General features: G+C 42.0%; 1 protein-coding gene across 13 annotated transcripts in view; it reads left to right on the top strand.

Moving 5' to 3' along the window:
- Positions 1-21395, top strand: part of TNIK (TRAF2 and NCK interacting kinase) — a 299369-nt gene that overhangs the window by 216975 nt on the left and 60999 nt on the right. For 8 of the 13 annotated variants that reach the window (XM_034782240.1, XM_034782231.1, XM_034782233.1 and 5 more), the window contains exons 11-15: positions 672-738; positions 2243-2447; positions 16781-16891; positions 18562-18648; positions 20439-20636. In XM_034782240.1, the coding sequence (XP_034638131.1) occupies positions 672-738; positions 2243-2447; positions 16781-16891; positions 18562-18648; positions 20439-20636 (668 nt within the window). The remainder of the gene's footprint in view (positions 1-671; positions 739-2242; positions 2448-16780; positions 16892-18561; positions 18649-20438; positions 20637-21395) is intronic. The other 5 variants (XM_034782235.1, XM_034782238.1, XM_034782237.1 and 2 more) reach the window with 3 other exon arrangements.

Raw genomic sequence — 21395 nt, 5'->3', positions numbered from 1 at the left:
TGTGGTACAGCATTGTAATTGGGTATTTATGTAGACTCCTTCATTGACTGGAAAATATCAATATGGATATTAATAGGAGAGAGAAAAGTGCATATGTTTAGGGAAAAGGAAGTTTATGCCTTCGGAACAGTATTTAAATCCCAGTTTCACAGGCTTGTTGCTGTAGAATTCTGCCCTGTACCTTAACTTTTGCAAGAGTGTTCCTGGAGTTGAGGTTCAGAAATTGTACTTTACATATTTGTCATCTGTTTAATGTTATATTTTTATTTTACAAAAGGGTGTTGGCAGTTTCTGTCTTTACATCAACATCTTCCTGCTCTGTTGATATAGATCCGTGTTGAGTGTTGAATCAGGAACACTGTATTAAGAATTTAGACTGAAACTTCATCCTTAACTCATCCCATTGTACACGGCATGTCAGACAGCCACTGCACAGTGACTGCTGTATACTTAGTCAAAGCTGAATGCATTATGCTTTTGACTGAATTTCCTTGGCTTTGTGGCCCTCATTTAGAATCAGACTTTTGGGGCAAAAAACTTGAGAATATTACTGATTTTCCCAGGATAAAATAAAGGAGGTTTCTATTCTCATACCAGAGCATTTGGGTCTTCAAACAGTAGAAAAACAAATGAGTCCAGTAAAGGGCACTAACATTCATTTATATTCCTAGATGAGACAGAGTATGAATACAGTGGAAGTGAGGAAGAGGAAGAAGAAAATGACTCTGGAGAACCCAGGTAAAAATCAGGTGCTCATTTCTCCCATTGTATCTCTCTGACTGTGTACAAAATTGGTTAGGATTATAGGATTGTATGAGCTAGAGATGGAAAAAGACCAATTTGATCAGTAAGTCTATCTCGTGCAAAGGTGGGGTAGATGATGCCTGGATATTAAATTGATACTATGGCTCACCTTGACTAAAAGGCCGAGAAGAAACGATACCTCATTTTCTTTGCGATCTACAATACAGTACGCTAACGCCACAAGGAAGCAGAGGTTCCATATATTATATTATTCACTGGTGGGCATCTGTACACTGAGGGTTTAAGACTGCATTGATCTCTCAGTGATGATTATTTTATTCTATTCTTTCTTAAAAAAAAAAAAAAAAAAAAAAACAACCTAGGGTAATAACCGCAGCTGTATTTTCTCTTTCATATGGTGGTATGTGGACAGCTGTGTAACTTGTCTGCTTAGTCATTGGCCTCAAAATTCATCAATGCCAGGCTGTCACGGTCATATCAGCAGTATCCACCCCCTAACATATCTAAATTTCTATCCCTAATCTGACCAATTTTTCAATATACAGATGAACATTTCCATATACTCATTCGGATCCCGCCTCTAAAATTGTTCTTGCAGTTTTTCACATCTTATATACATAAAATTGTATATGCAAGTATATTTGCATAAACAAACCAGATTGTTAGATGGCTAAGTACACAGCTTGCTTAACTAATTTACATGTGTGAAGGAATTTTGCACATGCAAATATTTATGCTCCCAAGAACCTAGATGTGGGAAACTGCATGTGCAAGAATGTAGGTGTGGTAAAATTGTAGGCTCAATTTAAAGACAGTTCTTGACAATGTGGTCCTTTATTTCCAAGTATAGAACCCTATTTATGTGTAGTTTCTCATCATGAAACCTTTCTGATTGCTTCTTCAAGCTAAACAGTGGTTGAACTTTCTTTTGATGACATTTTTAAGAATCATTGTAATTAGTATCAGGTTATTCCATTGTTTTACTGAGGTAATCTGGTATTTTTATTTCAATGATTCATACTAAATCTCCTTTGTGAACAACTAAATATAGTGCATGCCACTGCAATGGACAGGACTTTGGTTTAGAGACTTAAAAAAACTCGAGGACATAAATTACTAGTGAGTTCGTGAACAGTGTGATGACCCTTTCTTCATGTGAGCTATGCCACAAATTCAAGCTGATCCAGCATGAAGCTTGTTGTCTCCTGAAACCCATGTAAAAAATGAGGCAGCAGAACTGCTGCATCTCACCTGGCAAGTCTCTGAGCTGTTCTACCTAGTCCATTTGTGATTCCCTGCTTTCCTTCACCAAATACTGTGCCAGCACTTCCTCCTCCACTCGTTATACAAATACTTTCAATGGCAAAATGCAAAGCCAAAAGGGAAAGGGGGTTAAACATAGATACACATACAGAATTTCTCGGTCGGGCGCATAAACACATGGTTAGAATGCCTCTGATGCTTCTTCCCTGTGAAGTTCCATCCTAAATCTGCCTGGAGAGTCAACACTGAGACGGGATTTCTTGAGGCTTCAGCTAGCAAATAAGGAGCGTTCAGAGGCCCTCCGACGGCAGCAGCTGGAGCAGCAGCAGCGAGAGAATGAAGAGCACAAGCGGCAACTGCTAGCAGAGCGGCAAAAGCGGATTGAGGAGCAGAAGGAGCAAAGACGAAGGCTAGAGGAGGTAATTACTCAGGGTCATGAAATGGGCTTTTAAATGACACTGTAATGGGTAATATTTTTGTAGCAGAACTAAGATACTGCTCTCAACCTGTTTAAAAGGAGTATGTTCTACCCTTGCTAGGACAAACACTGATAAACCAAAATGCTTTGTTGAACATAAAGCCTGTCCATCCCTGTTCTATGTGTGGTCTTATACTCCTCTTCACCAGGCTATCCAAGTGACTATCTCCTCTGAAGGTCAATCAGGCTCATTCACGGTAATGAGCCTTCATTATAAGGAACAGAAAAGAGTCCTCAGAAACATTTGTCAAATATGAGGTTCCACTGTAGATGCATTTTGTTCTAAGGTCCGTCTCACACTAAAATTTACCATGCCAGATTGGACCAGTGGTCCATCAAATTCATTATCCTTCCTTTTGCGGTGGCCTGTGCCTGATGCTTGAGAGGAAGCTGAAAATCCCCCATATCATCTGCACAGGACTGCACTTGAGTCCATCTTAAGCCCTATTATGCAATGATGTACATGGAAGGGGCAGGGCAAATTCCTTTCTGGCTTCTGCAATGATTAGTTTATGTCCCTAAGCATGACATTTGATTACCCTGGTCTTAGCACACTAACTACAAACATTTTTGGTCATAAAATTATCCATCCCATTTAGAATACAACCATAGTATTTGACTCTGACTTTGAATATCAATGAATTTCACAGGCTGAGTACACACCGCATCAAGTATTTCCTTTTGCTTCAAATTGACCAGCCATTAGCTTCATTGAGTGACCCCTTTGTTCTTGTGTTACAGAATGGTTTATGAAGAGTAGAGGAGTTTCACCTGTTTCTATCTTTGACATGGTCTCTCATTAAAAAAAACTCATTGTCTGTCTCATCCTGGAGTCATCCCAACTGCCTCATTTAAGAGTCCATACATTAAGAGCAATTAAACTAGCTTTGCAAAGAGGTCACTGATAGGAAAAACACTTTGCGGCAAATGGGCTATCAGGGCATCCACCCCATTAATTTGAACTAGCCAGAGTGTCTGTTATATTTAACCTAAATCTCCGTACATTTTCTAGGTTTCCATGCAATGGATAATATACCTCAGGCTAAAAGCTTAGACATGAAAGAATTTCAAGCCGCTGATTATATACTTTGTAAGAGCAGCGAGTGGCTGTTCTTCAAGGTGGTTCTGTTAGCCTCCTTCAGGGCTGTAAACAGCAGAGGGGCAAAGCACAAGCTAAGCATTTTCCAGTCTGGTAGATGTGTCGGTCTGTAACATTGTTAGTGTGCAGCATGTTCTACACTCGATAAATTGCAGGTCAGGTTTTTTTCTTTTTTCTCTATACTGTTGATGAGTCAAGAGCAGCTTTGAAAAGAGGAATAGGATTCCACACACTAAAAAATCCCTTGTACTATAGTAAGTGATTATTTGAGGACTATCATAAGGGAAGCTGACTCTGCCATTGTGTAAATGGATGTTGCTGCAAGCAATAGAGAAATGGAACAACAGCAGAATAAAAGCAGACACCAGATTAGCTGAAATCCTATAATAAATACAATACTTATTCGACTTGCTAGGGGTATTAATATGCTCCCTTTAAATTGAAACAAATCATTCTCTCTCTTCCCCAAACAGGGTTTGAATCTAGAGCTCTAATCCCCTTGGCTGGGCTCCACAGGGATCTATCAATTATACATATAAAATGATGGGGTCTAAATTAGCTGTTACCACTCAAGAAAGAGATCTTGGAGTCATTGTGGATAGTTCTCTGAAAACATCCACTCAATGTGCAGCGGCAGTCAAAAAAGCGAACAGAATGCTGGGAATAATTAAGAAAGGGATAGATAATAGGACAGAAAATATCATGTGGCCTCTATATAAATCCATGGTAAGCCCACATCTTGAATACTGTGTGCAGATGTGGTCGCCCTATCTCAAAAAAGATATATTGGAGTTGGAAAAGGTTCAGAAAAAGGCAACAAAAATTATTAGGGGTATGGAGTGGCTTCCGTATGAGGAGAGATTAATAAGGGTACGTCTTCACTACCCACCAGATCAGCGGGTAGTGATTGATCTGTTGGGGATCGATTTATCGCATCTAGTTTAGTGTAAACTTGATAAATCGATCCCCGATCGCTCTGCCGTCGACTCTGGAACTTCACCGCTGTGAGAGGTGGAAGCGGAGTCGATGGGAAGCGGCGACAGTCGATCCCGCGCCGTGAGGACGCGAGGTAAGTCGAATTAAGATACGTTGACTTCAGCTACGCTATTCTTGTAGCTGAAGTTGCGTATCTTAGGTCAATCCCCACCCCCTAGTGTAGACCAGGCCTAAGACTGGGACTTTTCAGCTTGGAAAAGAGACGGCTAAGGGGAGATATGATCGAGGTCTATAAAATCATGACTGGTGTAGAGAAAGTAGATAAGGAAATGTTGTTTACTACTTCTCATAACACAAGAACTAGGAGTCACCAAGTGAAATTAATAGGCAACAGGTTTAAAACAAATAAAAGGAAGTATTTCTTCACACAATGCAGTCATCCTGTGGAACTCCTTGCCAGAGGTTGTTGTGAAGGCCAAGACTATAACAGGCTTCAAAATAGAACTAGTTAAATTCACAGAGGATAGGTCCATCAATGACTATTAACCAGGATGGGCAGGAATGGTGTCCCTAACCTCTGTTTGCCAGAAGCTGCGAATGAGCAACAGGGAATGGATAGCTTGATGATTACCTGTTCTGTTCATTCCCTCTGGGGCACCTGGCACTGGCCACTGTAGGAAGACAGGATACTGGGCTAGATGGACCTTTCGTCTGACCCAGTAGGGCCATTCTTATGTTCTTATCCTATGAGGGGCTCATTTTATTGGGGCTGAACATGTTGCAAGATCAGGCCTCTAGTTTGTATGTGGCTCTGAAGAAGTCACTCCCTTTTCTCTTTCCATTAAAAATTAATGTCACTGCATCCAGCTATTGAAACGAATGCCTTAACTCTGGGTAACTGGAAAAGTACTCTGGGCTGTTCTCTCATTGCCTCCTTCCCAGTTGACATGTCCCTTTAAAATTTTAGGTTTTAAAATGAGAGGGGAATATATTCTGAGCCAAAGGGGTTGGAGACAGAAGGCTTTCAGCTGTTTTGTCATGCCACACAGTGGAGAAGTGCAGCCCTAATTGAACAGCATCCTCAACCTAAGCCCGATTCTGACGTCAACATTTCATTTTGTCTCATGCTCTTATTTCAAATTACTGCTGAATTTTTATAACAGCAACTTTGTGCCTTGCTTCCTCTTATGTCTGAGGCTGTACACACCAACTCTCTGCCCCAGCTCATGTGTTCTCGTAGACCAGACGCAAGAAACTGTGCGTCAAGCAGTGGCTAACCTAGTGTCTGAGGGTATATCTTGTGCTCTCGGTTGGTGTTTTTTAGCAGCAGCAGCAGCAGCAATTGGCTTTGTCAGGAAACTGGTGGTTTTCTCAAGTTGCTGAATAAGAGCGAGTCAGTGAAAACCTCTAGCTGCTGGCATTATGAGTCAAACTAATATGACTGTTTGCAATGTTTTCAAATTTTACAACTGCTGCTGTTTCATAAGTCACTTTGGGTCAAATTTTGAAATGTGGGGGTCATGGGCACTCAGAAAAATATCTTCATGTGGACTGGATAATTGCATGTATAAAGAGGTACTTCAGAACACAAGATGGGGGTAGCAGGGCTGGCAGGTGCACATGGATTTTTTTTTTCACTGCCACCTTTGGGATCTGCTTGTGAAAGTGGAGTTGCCTATATGGATGAGGATCTCTCTACCAGTTTTATATTGCCACCTCCAACCAATAGTAAGGTTATTAGGGCTTGTCTACATGAGGAATTCATAGGGAAACGAGTGCAGAAATAGCAAGGGGGTGAATATAAAATGCAATAGCTATTCTGCACTCACTCCCTGTGTGGATGCTCTTATTCTGTACTAAATTTAGAGTAATCCATTTCCAAAGTGGATTACCCTAATCTGCACAAAGTCACTCTTGGTACGGAGTATGAGTTAGTGTGGGGAGCTAGTGTGGAACAGCTATTCAGCAATAGCTATTCCAGGCCTTTTTCCCATGTAGACAAGCCGTTAGTGTTAGTAAGAAGAGAAAAAGCAGTCTTGTTTATTATATTTATTGGCTATCATTTATATGGACGGCAAGAAATCAAGAATTGTTCTAGTAAGGATTAGAGTTTTTGAGGGGATGTAAACTCTCGTGCTTCAGGGCATGAGCCAACCTCTAACTAATATGGGTTAGTACAAAACTTTCCCAAGGGCAGGTTATTCCATAATTGCCTGCTGTGGGGCATGCACCTTGCTCTAAAGCAGCTGGCACTGGCTAGATGGACCATTGGTCTTTCCACTCTGGCAATTCCTATGTTCCTAACTGAGACATGGGTTGTTTTAACTTTTTATCCAGAGCAGGCAGGTTTCTGGCGATAGATAAATCATCCATAGACTGTGCATTCTGTGTGGTTCTTGCCACTTTAATATCTATATTCTATAATATGTATAGGTAGAATTAGATGTAGGTATACTAGGTGTATTCCATAGTTAGGAGGAGGACTTTGTTGTGAGGTCACAGAACTAGCCCTGTACTTCCACAGTGGGGGTGACCGGTCCTTTTATGACCATTTATATAGAGGAAGGGGAGAATTCATAGAATCTGTGACCTTGCAATGAAATCACGCCCTAACTATGGCATATACCTGGTCTGTCTGGTCTGTTTATACATATTTCTAGGATGTAGCTGTGAACGTAATGGAGAATCTCATAGAACATATGTAGAAATCAGGGATGGGAAGACCTGGTAGGTTGGCTTGGCTTTCCCCTTGCAAATTCAGGATCATTCTGTACAATGTCTGTCTTATTCTAGTTTGAAATGGCTCAAGCAATAGGGCACCCAGCAGCCCCTCAAGGTGGCCAGCAAGCAGTCCCCTGCCTCAGTTTCCCCCTTCATGGGGCTTCTTCAATAATTCACAAACACTTTGTCCCTTCCCAGCCCTTCTCAGGTTCTGGTTTTACGATCATAACAAATAAAGACAGTTCTCAAGTTCCTCCTCAAGTTCCTCCGTTTACCCTCTTAGCAGCCCACTCCCAGACCTTTCCTGGCTGAAGTCCCAAGTTTCTCTGCTGGAGCCTATTCTCTCCCAGCAGCCTTTGCACTCCACTCTGGTCTCCCTGAGAACTCACTCTCTCTGCAGCTTCCTGCTGCTCTTTATAGGGGAATCAGCTGAACCCTGCTCAGATGCACCTCCTTAATAACTAGGATTGGCTGCCCCACTGCCCTTAAAGGGGCATGCCACCCCATTACACACTGCGAACATGGATTTTTCCCCCGATATTCAGCTTATACTTTCTCTTCCTTAGGTTCATTTTTCTCACACCTAGTTTTAGCCTCTAGTATCATAAACATTTCCTCTCCATCCCTGGTATGAGTTCCTACAACTTCTCAATGGGCATAATTTATCGAAGGTATATTGGCATGCCATATCCCATTTGCACCTATTCCATTAGCAATGCACATTAAAACAATACATTGTAGAAGAAAAATAGTGAAGTGGGGCTCAGTGAAAACAAAGTTGCATTGCTCTGAGGGAGCTTGGCAAATGGACTCCTTGTCCCTATCTCCCCAACAATTAACTATTATAATTTTCCACTTGAGTTTAATGCTCGTGAAAAGGGGTCACAGCATGAGACCAGGAGACTGAAGTATTTTATCCGCAGAAGAGAGTAGAATCAGTGCCTACTTCCCCATAGTGCCCAATATCAGCGTGCCTCAGTCCTGACTGGTGGGTGAATGGAAAACTTGGTCTCCATACCCTTTCAAGGATGCCAATTAGTGCCAACTATTGTAATGATCACCTGTCCACCAGGGACTGAGCTGAGAGCACCAAACAGTCACCAAAGGGTAGCAATCACAAGTGCATTGGGTTGGATGTCATTGCCAATACCTTGAGTCTATTCCTCCAGAAAGTTACTTCAATGTTTGGAATTTGCTCTAGAGAGTAGCGTGCATGTGGGGACCCACTCTTGCACAGCAGTAGGGCATTCTTAGTTTGGGCCTGAGGCCGTTCTCACTTACAGCAGTTCTACACTGACTTCCGTTGAGTTACTCCTGGTTTATACTGGTGTAATTAAGAGCAAAATATGCTCTATACTGTTTAAAAGTTTGATTGGAGAGCACTGGGCATGGTCAGTGACAATGTCTCTTGGTTGCAGCGCTCCATCAGCAGATCACTGTAAAAAGAGGAAAAGGGGAGCAGGAAAAGGATTGAAGATGGAGGCTATTGATAATTCAAAATAAAATAAAATTGGCCTTTAAAACCCAATCTGGGACACACAAACACCCTGAACCTGTGGTGCTTTTGGGGCTTGTAAGTCAGCCTACCTAGGAGTGTCAGATGTATCAGTGTTTATAGAGCGGGTCCAGACACATAATAAATCCCAAAAAAGAAAGCCAAGCTGAATGAATGAATGCGTCAGCTGGAAGACAGTGCAGTGCCAAAGAGAATGACTTAGAAGGATGCTATGCTTGTGCTTCTGAAATGCAATATGGTTGCTTATATCATAGAATTATATTAATTAGAGATGGGAAAGGCCTGTCAGGGTATCTAGCCCATCTTCCTGGCATTTTCTATTGCTTTGTCCTGTCTAGTTTTAAATAGCCCAAGACATGGAATTTCCAACATTTCACCTAGCGATGGCCTCTTCCCCCTCACCATACAGAAATCCTTCTTCAGCATATCTTTCCTTGATGTCATCCCATCACTTGTATGATGATCCCTCCTTTGGTGATCCTAAATCAGGGGTTCTTCAACTTTTTCATAGGGTAGACCACAGCTCAGTAGGAAGACTTGCTCATGGACACTTGTCCTCCCACTCACAATCTCATGACATCCCTGTGACACAGACAGTAAATGTGCTCATGGAAAAAGTAAAATCAAGGAAGTTTTGAATGTTGTTAGTGATCTTTTAATGCAGCTCAGTTGATGAAACTAAAGAGGAGAGCCAGCTCTCTACAAGCCTTCTACAAGAGCTTTGAGAACTTCTGTTCATACAACTTCTGTCAAACACTTGCAGATATCCCTTTTGGTCATCAATTAACCAACCTACACATATTTTATTCTTTTAGGCTGAGATTTTCAAAGCCATCTAGGAGATTTAGGTGCACAATCATTTCAGTGAAAATTGTGCATCTAAATCCACTAGACAGATAGGAAAATCTCAGCATTAGACTTCACAGTTTCTATGGTAGTTCTATGACATCCCTCTCACTTGGTCCACATCCTTCTGGCACTGAGGTGAACTCATTATTCTAGGAATGGCCACCCCAGAGCTGAATATCCTCAAACCTGCATTCTTCCAGGAGTACCTGACTTCAGTTTTGATCATGGGAAAATGACCGCAGTGAGAGGAGTGGGGTGACATGTATCATAGCAAGCAGTGGGGAATATGTGATTTGAAAGCCTATAAAGAGGAGGGAAGAAAAGCAGTCAGTGCCACAGAAAGGAACCACCGCCTAATATCTTCTACAGCTTGACCAATATTAGTTGAGGGAATGAGTCCTGTCCTTCCTTAACTATTTAGCATCAAAACAGTATTTGAAAAATTGCTTGGAATTTTAGCTTGAATGTGGCTGAATATGCAGATTTCTCTCTCTCTCTCTCTCTCTCTCTCTCTCTGTGTCAGGCCTGGTCCACACTAACCCCCCACTTCGAACTAAGTTACGCAACATCAGCTACGTGAATAATGTAGCTGAAGTCGAAGTACCTTAGTTCGAACTTACCGCGGGTCCAGACGCAGCAGGCAGGCTCCCCCGTCGACTCTGCGTACTCCTCTCATGGAGCAGGAGTACTGGTGTCGATGGTGAGCACTTCCGGGATCGATCCGGGATCGATTTATCACGTCTAGACAAGACGCGATAAATCGATTCCAGAAGATCGATTGCTTACCGCCGGACCCGGAGGTAAGTATATACACACACACACACACACACACACACACACACACACACACACACACACACTACAGTGTGTCCTGAAACTGGCTTAATGAGGTCTTCTTAATGGAAGGATCCATCCCTTTGAGTAAAAGAAACCTGTGATAGTATGTTGTTAACTTTTAAAAGGATTTAGTGACACTTACAGCCAGAGCCTTTTGACTCGGAAAGTAATTAAAGTTCAAATGATGCCCCAGAGAGACAGAAATGCTATAGCTATGTTGGCAGGATTCCATCCTAAAAGGGGTGTGCACTGGGATCACAGGTGCCACTTAACTTTTCACATTTGTTGACTGTATTCGAAGCAGTGTGTCAGATTCTGTTCTCCGTTACACAGCTGCAACTTCCAAGACAATGGAAGTCGTAACAGTGTAAATGAGAGCAGAATTTGGTCCAAAGTCTTGTTCTTCTGGGAGCTGAAAATACAAGAGAATTCAAGAAACGAGGGTCATCCTCTTTTTATTTTATTGCTACAGACAGTTTGGCACATGAATCCAAAACAGGTCCGAGATTTAATCGCAAAAAGAGATAAGTGAAAGACAAAAGAATATCAAAGCTGAATAACATCAAAGAAAATATTTGTATGGTAAAGAGTTACTTAGCTTAGTTACTATAACCCCCGTAGGCTTATCAACAGGCATTGAACCCAGGAGGCTCAGACCTCGGCCATTCCAACTAGCAGCTCGGCTGAATCAGCACGTCTCCTCAGTGCAGGCTAACCAGTAGACGGGAACAACATAGATGCTGGAACTAGGGGTGTTACCACACCCCCTGGCTTGACGTAGTAATAACAACCCAAATACATGGTTTCTGCCTTCAGCACCCCTACTATAAACATTGTTCCCGCACCACTGGGGACAGACACATTTAGCCAATGTTTTATGTAGCCACATTCCTGTGCAATGTTTGTAGCTTTCTTTTCTTCTTCTAGGCAGAAAATGTAAAGGTCAAATCTTTACAGTGAATACGTGAGACAAATCCGAGTGCCTTGTTGTATATAGATGAACTTTCATTCAGTGCCGTTTTAGGGCCCAGATCCTCAGCTGATGAAAATTTCTGTAGCACCGCTATTTATTTATCTAAATATAAATGAAAAGCACAGAAAAGCATCCATTCCACACTCTGGGAGCAATTGACAAAGTCATGCATATGAACCCCAGCAGTCACCCACTCATAGATGTATACCAGCTATGACTCTTTCCATCAGCATTTTCTTTTGCAGGAGCAAGAAACAAATGACTTGTATAGATTAGGAGAATGTTCACTAATGCAACTGCATCCATGCAAACCCTTAATATAGAAACATGGCGCCACTGCCGCTTACAAGGTCAGTCATGCTGCAGCTACACATCTATGCTGGTTTTGCACCTGGCTAGTTACACCACTACCAAACCCTTCATATAGACAGGGCTATTGTTTTCATGCATTCAGATATCAAAGTGGTGATTTATCCTTTGCATTATTGGTTTTGTGAAGTTAAAACCTGGGATAGGTGTGCAATCCATGCAGAATTCTTTCATTTTTACTTAAGTCACCTTTACTTAATGTCCTATTACCATTACCTTTGCTTTGTCTTTAAAAGCTTGCAAAGCGTATACTTTGAGCCTTCTGGTGTGGGAAGGCTATCATAGAAAATAGGGTCCTTTAGGCTAACCATGATGTTCCCAGACTAAAGTTCCAACTCCCATTCAATGCATACAGAACCCTTACTCACAATAATGGGAAATACCTAACTGGCCCATACATTAATGGGAGATATCTATCTGTGTTCCAATGCTTGACCCATCTAAATAGATGGTATTTCAGGCATGTTTCCTTTTTCACTGGTGGCTTAGAAAGATAGCATATCGCAAAGACGCTGCTACTTAGAATATGTGTTTCCATTTGTTACTTGGAATTCCCCTTCTTCCTGTCTGGTGACTCATATTTACATTTGGTAGCAGCAGTTGCATTTTTCCCAAGAGCTGCTTCTTACGAACATTATTGCCTTTCAGAATTAGCCTGCAGGTTGTGCCATGGTTCTGACCTTCTATGACTCAGTTATACTTCCTATTCCCAAGTGTGTCTAGTTTAGCAGAGTGAACTGTTATTCTTTTGAAGTCATCTTTTCATGCCAGGCCTCAGAGGACCTTCCCAGTAGTGTCTGTGCCTTCATTTGGCTCCCACCATCAATATTTAAAGCCTGTCCTTTCTAATACTGTATAAATAGGATCTCATTGTGTCTTGCCAAAAAGCTGCATGTAGCCTCACCTGTGAAGCTATATAAATACACTCACAATTAATTGGTAGTCTTTGCTTATATGAATAAAAGGTCTGTATAGTGTGAACATATACAATAGACCCAGGGCTTAGGAAAGCATTATCACATGGGGGGGGGGGGGGGGGGGAGGGGGGACGATGGAGGAGAAAAGGAGAAAAATAAAAAAGCATCTTCTAATCTTTTGCTGCCATTTTCTGTCATGTTCCTGCTGCTCTGAATCCCTGATTGAGAGGAACCTCTGTTTCAGTCATTCCAACAGCATCGATTCAGCACAGCCAGAGCCCGTGAAATTGGCAGCCGCATAGGCAGGGGTAGATGAGAAAACAATGCGGTGCTGGAATCTTCACCCACTCTGTCATGCTTCCAGGTCATCTCCGAATGCCTGCTGGCTGTAGAAGCAGAGCAGTGAGCTGAAGCAATTCCAGCACCTCAGGAGACTGAGTCTTCTGCTAATTCATAGTATCTCTGGTGAAATGGCCTTTAATTCACTCAGCTGTTAGCTGCAGTCGGTCATAATGTGACCTGACAAATGACTATCATGCTGGCAGGAAGGCATGCAGTAGCTCGGTATTCTAAGTCTAGATTCCCAAACATATTTTAGCTTCATCATATCAGTCTGAAGAGCCAGGCGTTACTTATTTTATTATGTTGATGTGTTATTAAAATAACAGTGCAATATTATAGCTTAACACTCAGTAGTTATTTGGAAGTTCAGATTAGTATATCCTGTTAGTTGTCAAATGGGGTGTTCTATACAGAGCATTTTCATGAGTGTGTGTGTGTGTGTGTGCAAATATATATGGTGTGTCTATGCACACATGTAATGACAATGACCTCCATTGATAGAGAGATTTCATCAGAAGGACATTTTAGGGTGTCAGATTGAGAACTCAAAAGTTAGGAACTCCCATAAATTATGACCGCTGCTGCAGGGTTAATTCAGCCATGACCTGTGTATTTTATAGTATAGATTTCCACAACAGAAACAGTCATATGGATTCAAAAAAGAATACAAATATATAAGATAACACACACTGATAAAATATTAAATAAAACGTGGATAATGTGACTATGTTTACACTGTGACATTTTTGCTTTCTGAACCCTACAGTTGTAAATAGTTTTACAAAAATGTAATTTTCCTGCTCTGAGCAGGATTAATAACACTGGTAAAAATGCCAGTGGCCGACCAACACTAACTTTCTCACCACTGCTATTATTAGAGCTGTATTGGAACTAGAATAATGGTGGGAGATTTCCCCAAAATACAGCCAAATGCCCATTCCCATCCATGTCACTAATAGTGTATATCTACACTGCAGATGTGCAGGTGTGATTGCAGCTCAGGTAGGCATACACAAGATAGCTTTAATCTAGGTAGCACAGCTAAAAATAGACATGAAGATGTGGCAGTATCAGCTGTGTAACCCCATCCGGTCACCCTGGGTATCTATTCCCTTTGCTAACCACCATGAAACTTACTCCAGCAGGTTTTCACTGCTATTTTTAGCTCTTGTAGCTAGATGAAAGCTAGCGTGGGTGTGCCTACCCAAGCTGCATCACACCTAAGACTGCAGTGCAGACCTACCTAATGAGACCCGGGTCTTTAAAGTGAAAGGCCCTTTCAGAGTGACCGAGTGACCATGACTCTATTGTACTGTACCACGTGATACATTTTTTAAAATTCTTAAATACAGCATGTGCACAATGACAATTTTTAATACAGCCATTATTTTCCCAAAACAGATCAGCTCCATAGGAGCCATTGTAATGCACATGATTTGCCTAATATATTGCAGTACAGAACATTACTTACCCACCTAGCCACTACAGGGCCCAGAGTAACTGTATCTGCAGTGGCAGAGATGTCTGATTGAAAAAAATGCACGTAATTTCTGAAGTGTGTGTGTATTGGCACCTTTTACAGCTGTGTGTTACTGCACTGGAACCTAAGGAGTTCCCACAGACCCAAGGGTCCCTGTTAGCCAATATTTGCACGCTACTGTCCTCTGGTGGTCAATCTGTCACACTATCCACTGAATTGATGTTTTTGCATAATGAGGATAGAAAACAGGCAGATAACATACAGGTGTGTCTATTGCTTTTGGGTCCTGTTTCTAAGCCTATCCCTCTCTTATAGGTCATACCCCTAAGAAACTCCTAGTGGAAGCAGTGTTGTCTAGCATTTTTGTTTTACGCCACTCTGAGCAGAGTAGCCCAGCACCAACCATCTTTCTATTATTTGTTTGCCAGAGTAGCTCAAATATCTTGGGCCTGAATCTCTTCTGGCACAGATGAAAATCAGGATTAAGTCAGTGGACTTACACTGGAGTAAGACTAGTATAGAGGCAAGGAGAAACAGGCTTTTTGACTCTAAAGCTTATTTAGTCTCAGATTCTTGGTTACCTCCCCTCCACACCACAGCCAGATCACCTGAAGTTGAGTGAACTCTTCATAACTGAACTTGAACAAGTCACTCCCATCAATTAAGGCATAACCAGGTGTTTCGGTTGGTGGGAGCTGGCACTCTTCCCTCAGATTCAGGACTGAACAAGTGCCCCAGTAAGATGTTATGTAAGTGGTGATGGTATCTGTAAGCTTGAATGGGGGTGTAAGTATGGCAAGATGCACTTTTCCCCCAGTAGAAAGGCACGTGTATAGTAGATAAAATGGTAAGCAGCGGCACAAGTTGAGAAAGTTGGGAAATGCATTTTGAACAGCGCAGCAGAAAGTGAAAGCCAGCCAGCTTTGTACGTGGAGGTGGCTGAACCAGTTAAGCCCATTGCTAATTAATTATTTTACACTTTTTCGTTTCTGTCTTGGAGCACATTGAGCACGTTGTCAGCACATCGCTCCCCTCGCCGCGATCGATATTGCATATGCACTGCATGTAGGACCTGAGTGGCATGTAATTAGAAAACCATATTGATTTCCAGGAAAGAGGTTGCAAACATGCAGATCTTCCACATAAAAAAAGCAGTTTGATCTTCAAATGACTTGATTAAAAGCTTTATTTTCCTTAGTAAACAAGATAACTTGGTGAAAAAAGACCATGCAAAAGGTCTGATCCTGTCAGCATAATAGGCAAGCATTACCTTCTCAGTGAGTAGTCCCATTCACTCCAGTAAGACTTCTCTTATGTCTCAGGATCAGGCCCCCCACATGATTCTTATTTATTTATAAAGTGCAGCAATATGGCCCCTACATTTGTTTTCTTTTGAAAGTGGGTGGGAGCAGTGCACTTGTGTTGGATGAAGCTGCTGTTTTGTCCTGTGTGCGGCACTGCTCAGGCGAGGACTGTGGGTGGATGTCTGTCAGCACTAAACTGCCTTTGTCTAACTCTTTTGTCGGTGGCCAGTGTGGTTGCAGACGCAGACAGCCTCTGAATTGCAGCTGTTGTCTGCAAAGCATACAGAAGAGATCGTGGTGCATCCCTCTAGCCTTTCAGAGCTCAGACATCGGCCCTTCTGTGAAATGGCAGTGAGCTGGAAGAGCATTTCTTCTCACACAAAGCTCACCAAGCACCCCATTCTTGCCAATATGAGCAACATCCATGCTGCCATCCAGTTTTGGCTGCGTATGCAACCAAGGATATGTTTGCCTCATTAGGCTTGCTGACAAAATACAGCAGCCTGCTCTGTCACACACTTTCTGCCTCCATCCTGTCCTTGTGTTTCTGCCGTACTCTGAAATGTCATGATTTTGGCAGCAATCGGTGTCACTTTTTTAATATTTGTACTTACCATGTTCAGGACCCAGCTACTCTCAGTTACACATGTGCACAAGATCTGTTGAATTCACTGGGAGTCATGCATGCAACTGAGAGGATAACAGAGCCCCTTGTTTTTTGCATAGGACAAATGCGGTAGTGGAAAAAGTTCACACCCAATTTTGCAGGCCTTTCTGAAAATCTAGCTTTTACATACCCTCACCATGTAAAATTGCTTGTGAAAAGCATGGACAAGAATGTTTTTCTTAAGTGACGTAAAGAACTTCTGCCTGCTTTTTATTTGCATTTGCAAATACCTTAATAGTTTACCTAGGATTTTTGTGCCCATAGCAGCAGAGAAGAGAGAAGGAGATGAGGAAGCAGCAGGAAAGAGAGCAGAGGCGGCATTATGAGGAGCAAATGCGTCGAGAGGAAGAGAGGAGGCGTGCAGAGCACGAGCAGGTAAATCTGCAGAGGATTCTGGGTGAATCAGTCCCCAACATCGAAGGCTGAATTCTGAGGTCAAAATTGCTTCCTCTTGGGATTATTGTCTATTGTGATATTTTAGTTCTTTGCGAGCAGTGGTAAATTACAATTCATTTAATAAGTTAAAAGCAAATCGACTTATTTCTCTCACATTTGATCACTTTCATCACTAAAGAGTAAATTGCTTAATTGCTAACCCCCAGTTTATTGCTTTTCACTGTATTAATTCCCTTCTATCTGTTGGCCAGCAATTCTGGGGCCACTTAATATACATTTTCCCACTCCCACGCTCCCTATATAAAGCTTTTGTTTACTACTGTCTCTAGTACTTTACCTTGGTTCCCAACAAAACTGGTCCCTCCTCTGCCTGAACTGACCTCTTTATAGCTCTCAGAACACGTGGCTTCTCAGGATAGTAGGGTAAAAAGAGTAGAGGAAAATATATAAAAAGAGTAGAAGTGCTGATTTGTCATTTCCAGCTTTAGAATGGGGTTTGCTTAACACTTGACCCTCATCCCCACTCATGAAAATAAGATGAATATCACAGTCCTGAGGCTGTCCCGTTGAGCAACATTTTGCATAATTCATAGTAGCCATAGAACTTTTTATCTTTTCTGATAACACTACAGAACTTACAAAGGTGCTTTACATCTTCAAGATGCTATATAAGCACTAAAGACCTTGTTCTGTTCAAGAACCGTGTGTGAAATTCCCATTGACTTCCTTGGAACTACCATCGCCTACACTGGAGTGTTCCATGAGCAAGACCTTAAGGGATTGTCCCCTAACTAAGGCTTGCAATGCCACTTCAGGGTTGGGAATACTTGTCTATACTACCAATGCTTTGCCGGTATAGTTATACCAGCAAAGCTCCCTGGTGTAGATTCAGCTTATTCCAACAGAAGCGGTTTTTCTGCCAGCATAGTTACACTACCTCCTCAGACGACATTAGCTATGCTGACACTGTCAGCGTAGCTGCGTGTACAATAGGGATTTTGCTGGCATAGCTATGCCTGCTAAGGGGTATAGTTTTCTCAGACATAGCTACGCCGACAAAACTTGGTAGTGTAGACCTGGCCTTACGTTACATCCTACAGATAAGGAAAGTGAAAGGACAGAGGTGGAGATTTTCAAAGGCCCAAAGGAATCACTTTTTTGTTCTGCCCACTTAAAACCATTTCCCTTCCTCTGCTCATATGGAAGAGACTAATTTATTTAAAAAAAAAAAAAAAAAAAAACACCCTTCAAGGTCCAAATTCTGAACTCACTTACCCCAGTGTAATTCCAAAGTACTTGCATAGTCTGTAATGGAGTTAATCTCTATTTATGTTGGAGTAACTCGGAACAAAATGTTGCCCTCAAATTATAGCTGTGCCTTTTACTTTTTTTCAATACAGTAGAATGTAAAGCTTGTGTCATTTCAATCAGCTACAGGCAGGTGAAATTCTCAGTGTTTTCAGTTTAAATTAATTGACTTTGTGTTCTTTTGCAGTTGAATCTCTCTGTGTTTGAGCCAGGGTCCCCTTAGTGCTTCTGCCATTTCTATCCTTCATGCAGCAGCTCCTTCCTTTGTGGAATTACTGGCTCTTTTTCTCTTCTCTCTTTCCCCACCCCTTCACCCTGATCCTTGCTGCCCATGTCTCCAGGAGTACATCAGGCGACAGTTAGAGGAGGAGCAGAGACAGTTAGAGATCCTGCAGCAGCAGTTACTGCAGGAACAAGCTCTACTTCTGGTAATGGGGAGACCACATCCCTGCTTACCCGCTTTCTGTTTGTAGCGTGCCTGTCTGTGTGTGCCTGTGTGTCCCCATGCCCTCTGAATGGCTAGTATAATGAGTCGGGCTATGTAGGTAACTTGCATACAATCACCTGCTGCACGGATTTAATTAAACCCATAAACCTCGTAACCTCACAATTCTCCAAGACTCCACTCTGCTAAGAATAACATGCTGAGGTTTTTGTTTCATAAATGCAAATGGAGCTGCGCTCCGAATTCTTGTATTTTTTTCCTCTCAATTCCGTGACCTCTCACTGATTCGATATCCTTGCTGCGAGCTCCTTTCTCACTCAGTCTGTCTCTGTAACGTTGGCATGCTTTTGGCTTCATTAGAAGTGCAGGCCGCTTCTCAGCCCCACTGTGTTTATTGCAGAGTAATTTTTAAGGCCGTTAGCAGCGTACTGGAATACAATCAAACTGAAATGTACTTGTACTCTGCATACCCACTCAGCTTTACAAGTTATGATAGCCATATTTCATTTGCAAACTATTAGTTTTACTTTCTTGACAGGAACATTTTGTGTTCCCTTCTCATGCTGCTTCCATTTTAGACAATGTTTTTTAATTGCATTATCTCCTGAATTGCCCCTTTTTCTTTTTTTGTTTAAAGCGAGAGTTATATTTATCAGTATTTATGGTTTTCTTTTCAATAAAACAGAGCTCATTATTGGTCTCTGTTTCCACTGGCTTTATTTAGAGAAAGAGGGAACTCGTAAAAATCCTTCCTTTTTAAAGGTACTTAACTATTAATGATTATTAATTAAACCTTTAAAAAGCCCCAGTGCTTCAGAGAGATCCATTAATTGGCTCTGCAATTCAAGTGTTGCCACAATCACCCACTCCTATGAGCTGCTGAGTACCAACCAACTCCCAGTGGCTTCAGTATGAAATGAAGGCACTCAGCACCTCACTAGATGGGTCCTCTAGATGGGTCCTCCTCTGCAAAACCTGGTGATCAGCAGTTGTAACTTACCAACCCAGCAAGGATCTCAAATTATTCAATGGATTTTCTGTTTGGTCAACTCAGTGTGAACCTGATTCTGTTCTTTGAACATAGAGGCTGCTTAAGGGATTTAGATACCAAGCTCCCATTTGAAATGTGGCTTTAAAATCTCAACCACAGTGATTGAAGTTAATATACTTAGTACTTATGTAGCCCTCCTTGGACCAAATTTAACCCTGGCATAAGAGGGGGTGAGTGACTATGTTAACGGCCCTGGAGCTGCACTGCATGTACAAGGTCTTGATGGGGACCGTCATTTCCAAACTTCTTTATAATCATGAAGGGCCAGAAACCCATTCCTCCAGTGGGGAATGATTGCTCAGACTAATTGGCCTAGGTGGAACTACTTGTGCAAGCAGCTGCTCCCCTGTGTGAGCAAGGGGTCCAAATCTGGCCCTAAGTAATTGATTTCTACAGTGCCCCGTTAAGAATATTAACATCCCCAGTTTCCATATGAGAAGTAAGGGCAGAGAGCCTAACTTGTGTCAAAGCTGGAATTAAAATTCGCAGGATTCTTTGGTTCTGGCTCTTAGAATATGTCTCTCGCCAGGTTTCTTTATGGTTTACTCCTTCACTGGGCCCCCACCGGCTTAAGAACTGATTGGCTTCATAGGGCTAAGCCATGCTATTTATTTGGGTTTATTTTTCACCAAACTGATAAATATCTGATCGCTCACACACTAGCCTGACTATCTCTATACAGCTTCTCACACCCATGTTATGGTGGTGTTGTTCTTGGGTAGGAGTATAAACGCAAACAGTTAGAGGAGCAGAGACAAGCGGAGAGGCTGCAGAGGCAACTTCAACAGGAGCGAGACTACCTGGTCTCCCTGCAGCAGCAGCAGCAGCAACGGCAAGACCAGAGGCCAGCAGAGAAGAAGCCGCTGTACCATTACAAGGAGGGAATGAATGCAAGTGAGAAGCCAGCTTGGGCCAAGGAGGTAGGAAAGACTGAGTCCATTTGTGCCAGATCCTTGTTTGTCCCCACAAAGTGACCCCTTATAAATGGAGAGCTGGGATGGGATGTAGTTCTGTTTGAAAGTCTTTCACTGAAAATTACACTTACCCCAGTGTAATTCCATGGGCTACAATGGGGTTACTTTTCACTTACAGTATTGGGAGGGAACGCTAAAGGAATGGGAATTCCAGAATGCCAGTCCCTGTTTACTTTGTGGTTCAATTACTGTAGAGGATTCCTGAAGCCAGGCCAAGACTAGGAATGTGATGCTCTCTTCTCTGCTGTAATTATTATTATGGTGAGAGTTGCTGGATGAAAAGTGGTCCAGTGCAATTCAGTAGCTCTGAAGTGGATTCCTTTACACTGTTCACATTCTAGTTGAGTACTGAATTCGAAGCTGCGGTGATATGCACTAGAAGGGTGTTTCTTCCTGTTGTAGAGATTATATGGTACCAAGTGTCCTATATAGTGATTGTTGTTTTGTGCTTTTCAGGAACACAATCTCTGTTGCTTTTTTTTTAATCCAAAAACAGGACACAGCATCTAGTAATGCTTATTTTAAAAGTGAGATGTGAATACTAGATATAATTTTACTGACCAGTATTGAAGGAGATGCACACATGCAAGCATGCAGTACAGTCTCTGGATCATATGCATTCCTTTTCCCTTTCCCCTACCCCAGAGATATTTTATTACCCAGAAAGAACACTGTCCATTATTACTGTTTGTCCTAGAATAGTGT

The sequence above is a fragment of the Trachemys scripta genome, chromosome 9 (assembly GCF_013100865.1).
Source record: "Trachemys scripta elegans isolate TJP31775 chromosome 9, CAS_Tse_1.0, whole genome shotgun sequence".
NCBI lineage: Eukaryota > Metazoa > Chordata > Testudines > Emydidae > Trachemys > Trachemys scripta.
This window is presented reverse-complemented; position numbering and strand designations above follow the sequence as displayed.